Here is a 12042-nt window from a genome sequence, read left to right as displayed (position 1 = left end):
CCACAAACACCTTTCAAATGAAAGCATAGTTAAATATCTAGCTTCTTAGAACACTGGGAAGAGGAGAGTGATTGAATCCAATTGGGGAAACAAATTGCCTAGTAGAGATATTTATGTTTCCAGTGTCTTTGAAGGGATTATTGTTTAGGCTTAACGTTAATTTAATTTTTCCCTTCTCTGAAGTGCACTAATGAAAGCATTTTATTCTAAATAAATGTCTGGAGAGTGATTTTGATCATTTGGCTTTTATTAAACAGCTTATAGTTCTGTGATTCTGTATTAAACCAGTAGTCAGCCTTCTAGTAAATAGAAAAAAATACATCTAGTAATTAGCTTGGGCTTTCTTCTATCGTCGTTTTGCCATCATTAGTACACAGAGAATGCTGAGCCAGAACCATAAGGAACATTTATGGGGCAGCTTTACTGAAAACTGGGACTTAGTTTTCCTTCCCTTCAAAGTGTATCATCTAGTTGGGGAGTTGATATAATTGTACGAAATAATTAATGAACAATAGAGGACAAAAGCTTGTGCATATATGTCTACAAGAGTTTAAAATAGAGTTCTATTATGAGTGTTCTTTATGATATATATACCTCATCCTGAACATCTTTGACTCTTCCATAGGTCTAAATAATGGAAATTTGGAATTTATTATCTTTAGTTGTCATTAAAAGGAGATGCTATGTTTTGAAATTATATGTATTCCATTGCTTAAGCCTTACCAGGATGTATTTTTCTCATTATGTGCCTGCTTTTTAAAAAATGGGGAACTTCCCTCATCCTCACCTTGATTATGTAAGGAATATACTTTTTGTGGAAATTCAGAAAAATGTAAAAATTGTTCACCATCCAAAGTTAAGCCCTCTTAACATTTTGTTCTATTTTCGAGGCTTTTTAATGTATGTATACTTTTTTCTAAATATCTGTATTATAAATATAAACGTGTAAGCAAAATTGATGTGTAGCCTATATATTAGATTTATATTTTTATTTACCTGTTTTTCGTTGATGTGCATAGTACTGTTAGAGTACATATAGCATTTCCTTATGTCATGTATATTTCTGAAGTCATTATAATGACATTTTAATATTCTGTCACTGATATACCACAGTTTTAATTCATTCTCTTACTTTGGGACTTTTAGGTTTTCAGGTGTTCATTATTGTAAATAGCATATAATGAACATCTTGATGCAACTCTTTTGACCAATCTTATTGTTTTCTTAAGACAGAGGTCTAGAAGGAGAGTCTAATGCAAGGAAGAAAGGTGTGAACATTTTTAACCTTGTGAGTAGTTGGATATGTATGCCAGACTGCTTTATAGAAAGGCATTACCTCTTTACACTTTCATTAGTAGTAAACAAAAATTCCATTTGTATTTCACCTCACCACATTAAGATTAGAAAAGTATTTTTTTTCTGTTTCCCCTTTTATTTCTATTTTTTAAAAGATTTATTTATTTATTTAATTTCCCCCCCTCCCCTGGTTGTCTGTTCTTGGTGTCTATTTGCTACGTCTTGTTTCTTTGTCCGCTTCTGTTGTCGTCAGCGGCACGGGGAAGTGTGGGTGGCGCCTTTCCTGGGCAGGCTGCTCTTTCTTTTTCACGCTGGGCGGCTTTCCTCACGGGCGCACTCCTTGCACGTGGGGCTCCCTCACACGGGGGACACCCCTGCGTGGCAGGGCACTCCTTGCGTGCATCAGCGCTGCGCATGGCCAGCTCCACACGGGTCAAGGAGGTCCGGGGTTTGAACCGCGGACCTCCCATATGGTAGACGGACGCCCTAACCACTGGGCCAAAGTCCGTTTCCCCTTATTTCTATTTTTAAATGCTCTTATATACTAAGAACAGTCATCCTTCATCCACCATAATATGTTACAAATATATTCTTATGTTTTGTGTTCTTTCTCTCAACTTGGTTTTGGTGTTTTTAGAAGAACAAACATAAACTTTCTATATTCTGCCAAGCTCTTCCTGTGTTTTTTTATGTGTCTTCTTTTCTTTATTAATTTTTTTATTCTGGCTTAGAAAAAGTTTCTCTAATCTAAGTTAGATAGTCTTTACATGGTCTTGTAGTTTTTAAAGTTGTTATAATAACTCTTTAAATCATGCAAAATTTATTTAGGTGCACAGTATAAGTCATGGTCTATATTTTTTTCTTTTAGATTTATTTACTTATTTATCCCTCCCCCGCAGGTGTCTGCTCTCTGTGTCCATTTGCTGTGTTCTTCTTTGTCCACTTCTGTTGTTGTCAGTGGCACAGGAATCTGTGTTTCTTTTTTGTTACATCATCTTGCTCTGTCAGCTCTCTGTGTGTGTGGCACCATTCCTGGACAGGCTGCACTTTTGCACTGGGCGGCTCTCCTTACGGGGCGCACTCCTTGCACGTGGGGCTCCCCTACGTGGGGGACACCCCTGCATGGCAGGGCACTCCTTGTGTGCATCAGCGCTGCGCATGGGCCAGCTCCACACGGGTCAAGGAGGCCCGGGGTTTGAACTGCGGACCTCCCATGCGGTAGACGGATGCCCTAACCACTGGGCCAAGTCCACTTCCCAGTCATGATCTATTTTGATTTCTTTTAAAATTTTTGTGAACAATGTGTGCTTTGTAATCCACTTCTCCAATGGTGTAGAATTCTAATTCCTACATATGACACAATCTGTTTCATGCTACCTATTCTATTCCCAGTACCACTGTTTTAAGTTTGTTTCATGTTTTAACTATCTGAAAGATTACATTTCCTTATTCTTCATAAAAAATATACTAGCTCTTCTGCTTGATTTTTTGTGTGTGTGGATAAAATTTCGATCCACCTTAATAATTTTTCTTAAAAAATAATCCCATTGTACTTTAATTAAAATTTATTAATCCAGGAATGAATTTGCAAAGAATGAACATTTTCCAGTATTAGATTTTTAAAATGAATGAATTGATCATTCCCTGACATGCACTCAGCATCTGGATGATTGTTTCTCAAATGTGCAAACCTGTGGGTCCCAAGAGATGTTGGTAGACTCCAGTTTGAAAAACATATAAGATCATCCAGGACTTCCTGAAAATAGCGAGAGAGGAAAGTTTCACTGAACATGAGTGGCTTGAGCCAAGTGTTGAGGAAGAATGGATGTTGCTGGGTAGACTGGCTGGATGAGTCTTTGACAATGAGAGAACATGTACACTGAAAAGTGAAATAACGTGATGCGTAGAGTACCTGCAAGTAGTTCCGTGTGCCTGAAGTTGAAGGTGAATGGTTTGAGATGGAAAGATCTTAGACTTGAAAGTGAAGGCATTTACTGGGCTGTAGAGTAAGCTTTTGTAGCCAGCGGCCCCCTAAGCATGTGGCTTCTCAGACGGTCTGGGTGAAAGAGCAGGCTTTTGTTTTGATGATTTATTCATTTATTTTTCGTCTGTGGCAGGCTGAACTTTTTGTAAAATGGAATAAAACTCAACCACTAGAAATATGAAAACAGATGCAAAATGCATCCTTCAAACCTTTTTTGTTAAGATTAAAGAGGCATTAAGATTACTGTCAGATTACCTCAAAAATTTCTAAGTGTTCAGTCTCAGTTTCTATAGCTACCTCTTGCTTACTAGTAACACACAGTCCTTAAACCCCTCTGTAGACCATGCTAGAGTAGCATCCCAGATCAGCACGAGATGACTAGAGACTGGGAAGTTTGTAACAGATCATTTTAAACACAAGTCAAGGTATACCTGTGGGACTGTGTCCACACAAGTGTCTGCTGCTCAGAGGCCAAGAACCACGTTTGTTAGTGATGCTGAGTCATTAAAGGCAAGTTACTAAACATTTTACTCATAACTTTACAACTGTACTATTGGAATCATGGGGTTAAACCATAGTTGTTTTGTTTGTTTGTTTTTTGGAGGTACCGGGGATCAAACCTGGAACCTCATACATGGGAAGCGGGCACTTGAACTACATCTGCTCTCCCACCATAGTTTTTAAAACGCTCCTTCTCCTGGGAAGCGGACTTGGCCCAATGGATAGGGCATCCACCTACCACGTGGGAGGTCCGCGATTCAAACCCCGGGCCTCCTTGACCCGTGTGGACCTGGCCCATGCACAGCACTGCGCAAGGAGTGCCCTGCCACGCAGGGGTGTCCCCGTGTAGGGGAGCCCCACGCGCAAGGAGTGAGCCCCGTAAGGAGAGCCGCCCAGTGCAAGATAAAGTGCAGCCTGCCCAGGAATGGCGCCACACTCGCAGAGAGCTTACTCAACAAGATGATACAACAAAAAGAAACACAGATTCCTGGTGCCACTGATAAGGTTAGAAGTGGTCACAGAAGAACACACAGTGAATGGACACAGAGCAGACAACTGGGGGGCGAGGGAGAAGGGGAGAGAAATAAATGAAAAAATCTTTAAAAAAAAACCCCTCTCCTTCTCAAAATAAGTATATAAAATGAAGTGATGTAAGGCAGGCCCCTCCCTTCCTGCCCCCCATTTGAAAGCAATGATTCTTGACCTTGGCTGCCAGTTAAAATTGCCTGTACTGAGGGGTCCCATCCCCCTCAGATTACTTAGGGATGCATCCTCAGCACGAGGGTTTTTAAAAGCTCCTTACTGATTCTGATGTGCTGCCAACCTTGAGAACCACAGTTCCTCTGAGTGTGGGGCATAGTAATACCCTCTCACATCGATTCCCTGTTGGTTAGATAAATATAAGATTTTCAGTAGGTGACTTGCTCCCACATGGAATATACTAATGACTCAGTTTTCTGATTGAGAATTTTTGTAAAAGAAGATAGCAGTACTAGTACTCCAGAACTATCTGTTGAATTTTAATCTGATACCTAAAGATGTTTTTTAAGTTTATTTATTTTTTATTAAAGAAGTTGTAGGCTTACAGAAAAATCATGCATAAAATGCAGAGTTCCCATATATCACACTTTTATTAACATTATGCATTGGTGTGGTGCATATGTTACAATTCATGAAAAAATATTTTTATAATTGTACCATTAACTATAGTGCATCATTTACAATAGGGTTCACTGTTTGTATTACACAGGCCTGTTTGTTCTTAAATTTTAATTCTAGTTGCATATATATAACCTAAAATATCCCCTTTTAAACCACATTCATATATATAATTCAGTGCTGTTAATTACATTCACAATATTGTGCTACCCTTACCACCATCCATTACCAAAAATTTACAACCAATAGACATAGAAACTATTTATCTAAGCATTAAATCCCCATTCCCTACTCCTATTCTGTCCCCCGGTAACATATATTCTAGATTCTGACTCTGAATTTGCTTACTCTATTTCATGTCAATGAGGCCATAAAGTATTTGTCCTTTTGTGTCTGGCTTATTTCACTCAACATGATATCATCAAGGTTCATCCATGGTGTCACATGTATCAGAACTTCTTTTTATGGCTGACTAATATTCTGTTGTTTGTTTTGAATGTAATAATCTTATGTATCCTAGATGCTCTGAGTGTTCTTCCCATCTCCCCTAAAATACTTTTAAGTATTTTAATTTCAATTGATGGTATACATATTCGTCAATATGTTATTTGGTATGTAGACTATGTTATCTATCTTTACAGGTTTAGAAATTAAAGTTTGTAAATCTTGATTTTTCTGTTGCTTACTTGCCATTACCCCAGTTATGGCCGTTGCAGCAGTGATGGCAACAGTATTTGGGTGTTGTGTTAATCTCCAAATAAGATTTGTTTAAAACAACCATGAGTGTATCCATTGCCTAAAGTGCAATTATTGCTGGATTTTTAACATAATTCATCCCAGTCTTATTCTAAGATCCCAAAATGCTTGGGATGTTAGATCTTGGTACAATATTGCATACCTCTTGATACACTTAAATTCTACAAATATAATGCAATAATGCCAATAAAGAAACATTTCCTATCGTGATTTATTTGTCTATATATGGAGCCAAAAGTCAGCTGTTATCTGCAAAGATAAAAACTTTTTTTCCCCCCTGGTTTGCTAGTGTGCCCTTCACCTGGTGAAAATTCTGAATATTCAATTAAAACTCATTTAAAAAAACAGCTTTGGACACCTGCTTGCTGTGGTAGGTATTGGAGATGCGAAGTTTAAACCCTGAGTCTGTCCAATAACAACAGGGTGACATGCTTCTGGCCTCAAATAATTGACACAACTTTTGTATGTGCAGATGAAAATAATCCCTCATGCCAGTTTTTCAAATGGGCTTTCAGTTTTGGATAAGTCAGTCTGATTGCTGACACCCCCTTCTTTCCCTTCTCCCTGTTTTTTTTTTTTTTTAAAGAAGTTGGTAATATTAGGAGGAAAACACTTTACCAACTATTTTGGGGGCTGTGGGCCAGTCATTTAATCCCCCAGAGCCTCAGTTTCCTCTTGTAAAAAGGTAAAATCCTCCTTCCCTGTCCATCTGTGTTGTTATGCGGAGTATGAGAGAAGATGATGTTATATTCCATAATAACAAAGATTTAAACGTACAGTGAAAGCGTAAACGGACATCATAAAACAATTTAAAACAGTAACAACACACAAAATCCACACACTCACACCACAGCAAAACCCTTTGGGTTTCTGAAACTAAAGAGTGAAGTTACACAAAAGTTCAAATTCCAGAGACGCTTGCTTCCATGATGGATTTTTAACTTTTCCACTAAGCTCCTGAAAAAAGAAACCCCCGCTGGCTTTCTCTTTTCCTCCTCCAGTTCTGCAGTGGCAGGGCCGCTTCCTGTCAAGAGCCCCTTCTGTACAGACTCTCCACCTCCTCTTTCTCTTTCTTTCAAACACTTAATACATTTAGAGACTGATCTTGTGCAGAAAATATCCCTGACATTTGAAGAGCTCCAGGGACTCGGCGAGCATGCGCGCTGCTCGCGGCGCGCCGGGAAGAGGAAGCGCGTTGCCCCGCGAGCCACAGCGCGCGCAGCCAGCATGTCAGCGCGGGCGACTCGCAGCGGGCTGTGAGGCGGGCCCGAGCGCCTTTGTCCCAGGAAATGTGCCTCACGGTTTTCTTTCTCACTCCTTGTTCATTTCCAAGAAAGCCTCCTAAAGACTTCTGAAGCTCCCTTTGAATGCGCGGTCGAGGATACACTCCACAGACGGTCCACAAGTAAACCCTTGAAGGGCTTCCTGTGAGTCCGGTGTGTGTGTGGGGGGGGGCGTCCCTTACCACTTTCACAGACTTTGTTTTGATAATCCGAGGCCGGGCCTCGGTCTTTGTGAAGTGAAAGAGAAGAGCCAGGAGCTCCTCAGCAGGAATCGACTTTTGAAACGCACAGTGTTGGGGCGAAGGCAGAGAGCTGGTTTTCTTTGCGAGCGCGATAAATGCTGTTTATGAAGATGGACCTGTTGAACTACCAGTACTTGGACAAGATGAACAACAACATCGGCATTCTGTGCTACGAAGGTACCTGTGCCCCTCGGGAAGTTCCCTCCCTTTGGCTTTTGTGAGGGCCCCTCCCGCCTGTCCTAGGGTTCTGCTCGCTTTCCGTGCATGTTCTTCTCTTTTCTTGGGACTTTGGGGGTGTGCCGAGAGGCAAGCGTTTATTATTTATTCTTTCAGTACGAGGCTTTCTGTGCTTATTTACAGTGGGCAGGGCTGGGGGTGGCGGGGAAGCAAACTGGTAAAAAGTTTGCTTTGTGCTTGCAAAGTACTAACTTTTGAATTTCTAACTCTTTGCACATTCCTTTCCGTGTGACTTCCGATGGTATCTCTTTAGAGGAAGAACTTCTAGGACCCAAAATAAAAGTTTTTTTGGCTTTGATGCTGATTTTAAGCATGCCACCATCTACAGTATTTGCATTGTAGTCAAGTAGCGCTTCGAATTCTGATGTAGGGGAGGACGCAGAGTCACAGGGGGTTTTTTGTTTTAGGGAAGAGATTGTCCCAAACAAGGAAGAATTTTTGTATTCGGTTTGGGGGGTTGGAAGGGCACCCGGGTTCCAGAGCACAGACTGGCCCTTTGTTTGACTTCCCATTTCCTGTACAGCTCCAAGAGGGTTCTGACATGTTCCCTCCACACGCTGGTCCCTTGTGGAAATAATTACACAACACACCAGCCAGAAAGCTAAATTAAAAGGAGAGAAAAAGGAGGGGGGGAGACCCAACGCTCTGAATTCTTTATTACCTCCCACTAAGCGTGAGGTATTTTCTCACTGTGGTATTTCAAGCTATCTCTAGTAGTAGCAGTAATAAGAGAACCTTCTATTTCTTCATCTATTGGAACATCATCTACGTGCAGTTTGAAAACATGGTCATGGCCCGGGTTTGAGTGGACAGAAAAGCATCACTGGGGGATTCAGCTTGGCAAGAGCAGTGTGTGTGTTTTTTTTTCGGTAACCACATACAAATCGTGGAGCCGTCTCTTTTTTGATTCAGCAGGAAGGAGCGGTTTCCATATTTTCTCCGCTAGTAGTAAACTGGGCATTATTCTTGAAAAGGAAACAATGAAGAAACTTGGGGCGTGAGCTGATTGACTTGTATTTTTCATGTAAAAAGTTCAGGCGTGTTTCCTCATCAGTTGAAAGCTTGCCTTTTCTTCAAGGAAGAAAACTCATGCATGTGTTTATGGAACTCTCTGGATTATTTAACTCTGGGTAACTCTTTGGAGTTCGTACTTAAAGTTTTTTTCTTTTTTTTAAAAAAGGTATTATTGAACTGCTACTTTTCTCAGTGAGGAGAATTTTAGTGAGTTGATTTCTTTGAATCTGCTCCTGTAAGTGCGATCTTGCTTCTGAACTCACTCATTAAAGGCAGACCTAAAGATTTTAAGAGTAGTATAAACAACAACGGACGGGGCTTGCTTCCTGTGAAATCAGCACGATACAGTTTCTTGCGCTTTTTGTTTTTTTCAGTGACTAGGAAAGTAAAAAGCTTTAAGGTATTGATTTCAATTGTATTGCCATCGTATGCCAATGAGTAATGTGATATTTTCAAAACAGAACAAAACTTAATGATCTGCCTAAGAGCGGAATCTAGGGACTGTTAGGAAATTAGCACCAAATTAATTTTTTTGTCTCCAACTGGTGGTGGTGAGGAAGAGTTTTTGGAAAGCCTGTCTAGGTTGACTTACTGTTTTGTAGTACGGAATCTACATGGCAGTAGTTTTATTCTAGTCTCCCTAGTTATTTAGGAGGAAGAAACTTGAATTTTGAAAGTTGAGTAGATATTTGGGATAATATTCTGTAATCTGTTTGGTTTAAACATCTGCTGCTATTTTCCTTATTATGAAAGTTAACATTATTTTAACACCAAAATAAATACACAGGAAATGAAGAAAAGCACAGCAAAATTTGAGTGGTGTTTATAGTGAGCTGTTTATGCCCTAGTGGTTTTCTCAGTGTAAACACTGCACACATCTGCTCTGGACTCAAAAGGGTGTTTTGAAGAGGGACATAAATCTTAACGTGGGTTTTTTTTTTTTAAGAAGAGTTGGAACAGTTACTGTCCCTTTAAATCCACCTCGTTGAGAATATTCTTACTAAACATATCAGCTTACTAGCATTCCAGGGAAGTTATTGGAAAATGGAATGTACAGTTGGTGGACAACATTTGATTTCATTTAAGCTTTATTTTTAGAGCAGTTTTAGGTTTACAGAAAAATTGTACAAAAAGTACGGAGTTCCCATATCATCCACCTCCCCCAGTTTCTCAACATCTTGCTTTAGTGTGGTACATTTATTAAAATTGAAGAATTAATATTAATACATTTTAGTGGCTTTATTAGTCCATAGTTTACATTAGGGTTTGCTCTTCGCATATACAAGTCTATGGGTAATTTTCTGAATCTTTAGTTCTAAAAATTAAGATGTTTTTGATGGTTGTTCTTATCAAATTATTTAGGCAAGTTGTACTATAGCCCTAAGTTGTAATATACCAAGTCTATTCTGCAAAATCAGTGTCTGTGCCATCTTTAGTCAACTTTTCTAGCAACTTATAGACAAATAGGTCTTTTTAGTTGATTCCCTTGTCACACTTGGTCTTTGTAAAATCTCACTTTGGAACGGACTCTAAAGTAGTTGAGATATGGTAACTAGTACCTTACTGCTCCTTGGCATCTGCTTTTTACCGTAGTTATCTTCAAGCACAACTGAAAAGAATAAAGGAAAAACATAACCACAAATAGTAGGCTTGAGGTGGGGGACCCTAGGGGTAGAAGTAGAGTGGCAAGCAGGCAGAGGAATCCAAGTCTGGCTACCATCTGGGAACGAACTGGTTACCTTCACTGATAATCAGCAAATTAGTGTGTATTAATGTATCTGTTCAAAATCTTCATGGTTTATTATCACAATTCTTAACAGTCAACCAATTCATCATTCATCACCCCCCCTGAATGTTCAGATTATACCCATTTGAAGCCCAGTTTTGCTTCTGTCTCCATGAAAAGGCATAGACCAGTCCAGCCCTCATTTTTTCATCTCTGAATTCCTGGGAAGACGCTGCGCCTCACAAAGGCAGGGCATTCTGGCTTGTACTCTGCTGTATCCCCAAGTCCTTGCACAGTGCTGGAGCAGGCTGTCAGGAAGTAGTTTGGAATGGATGGCCGACTGGAAAAATCAGTGAAATCTCTCCATTGCCAGTTGTAGTTGCTATTGTATAATTTAGCATTTAATTACATCCTCTAATTGTTTTCTCGAATCATCTAAGTAATGTAGAGCTATAAGGGGCCTTAGACAGCATTGGGTATATTTGCCTTGCTTCTGCCAAGGAAACTGAGGCTCAGAGAGGTAAATTGTTCAAGTTTATTCAGAAAGTTTGTTGCAGAGTTGAGGTTAGAAGCCAGTAGTTTTGATTTGTTCTGTGATTCTACTGTAATATCATGCTGTCTCTCGGAAATTGTTTTATGTCTTGTCTCCTTAACTGATTATGAGCTCCTTGACGTCAGGGACCGTGCTCCATCCTGGGTACCTCGCGGTCCCCATATAGGGATTATATCCTGGACGACAGTGCGCGGCAAGGCTGCCCTTGACTCTTCATTACTCAGAGAGCAGTCAGTGGTCTAGCGTCCAAGGCTGTTGTGATGCTCGGGAACAAGAGAGTCACAACAGCCCAGGGGGACCAGCCTCCTTGGGATTTTCTCTCCCTGCTGCGCCTGCACTAAACATTGTCCTGGTTGTGGAGAGGAAGAGGCCCTGCGTACATGCCAGCTAAGGAAGAGTGAATCCCCACGGGAACAGGGGGACTTTTAGACCATTGACTTCCCTCAAGATGGCTGACGGCATATATACGTAACTACTTGTGCCGAAAACTTAGGTCCTAGCAGATGTGCTCCGGGCTGCCTGGGGCCTTAAACTGTTGTGAGTAGATACCTTAATTATGGGTGAAGAGCCATGAATGTGTAATGTGGTAGAAAAATTCTCCCCCTTTTAATTTAATAGTGGGATTTATATTGGGAGAGAGAATACATTGCATTTTGTGATTGTCTCAAAGCGTAAGGGAGTATTCGGAGTTCCTTAAATTTTAGACCTGATCATTGTTTCAGAATGGAATGACCACTTGTTTCACCACAGGCTACATTTAAATTAATTTTCTGGAGTGGAAGAAGAAACGCACACGTGAGAGTTGTTGAGTTGAGTGAGACCCTGCTTGGGAGGTGAGCGAGGCGGGGTGACTGAGTTCTTTTGTTATCCGCCAGTCTAACCACCATCAGTTTGGTGGAGTCCTGGCTTCATTGTTCTTTGTCTAATGAGCTCAGGGGCATCAGGAAACTTAGGAGAGCCTTGGGTACTATGCAGGTGAAAAGGCCACTGAGTAGAGCCTTTTGTACCAGCCTCTCCTCCCCAGTCCTGCATATCGAGTGACAGGCCCTTGGTCCTGCTGTGTTCCGAGGGAGAACATGTGTAACTCTTTTGCTGTGGAGGTTCATCTTACTTCAGCTTTTCTGCTTGTAGGAAAGGGGCGGGAGTGAGGGGGGAGAGAGAGAAACCGAGAGGAGCCTGGGCTAATAAAATAGACCCAGGTGAGCCCAAGAGATCTCTCTCTTGCAGGAAATTTGGCCAGTTTTTCTTTCTTCTAATTACAGTTTGTGAAGGGAAGGTGTGATCATATCCCC

At 40.7% G+C, this 12042-nt stretch overlaps 1 protein-coding gene across 4 annotated transcripts in view; it reads left to right on the top strand.

Moving 5' to 3' along the window:
- The window catches only part of VGLL4 (vestigial like family member 4), a 194474-nt gene that overhangs the window by 105848 nt on the left and 76584 nt on the right, over positions 1–12042 (top strand). The window contains exon 1 of one of the 4 annotated variants that reach the window (XM_004466359.4): positions 6599–7397. The exons of the other annotated variants lie outside the window; for them this stretch is intronic. Within the exon in view, the coding sequence (XP_004466416.1) occupies positions 7316–7397 (82 nt within the window). The 5' untranslated portion in view covers positions 6599–7315. Of the gene's footprint in view, positions 1–6598; positions 7398–12042 lie in introns of those variants that run through there. 4 annotated transcript variants of the gene reach the window in all.

The sequence above is a fragment of the Dasypus novemcinctus genome, chromosome 26 (assembly GCF_030445035.2).
Source record: "Dasypus novemcinctus isolate mDasNov1 chromosome 26, mDasNov1.1.hap2, whole genome shotgun sequence".
Lineage (NCBI taxonomy): Eukaryota > Metazoa > Chordata > Mammalia > Cingulata > Dasypodidae > Dasypus > Dasypus novemcinctus.
Note: the sequence above shows the minus strand (reverse complement) of the source record. Positions and strands in the feature narration are given on the sequence as shown.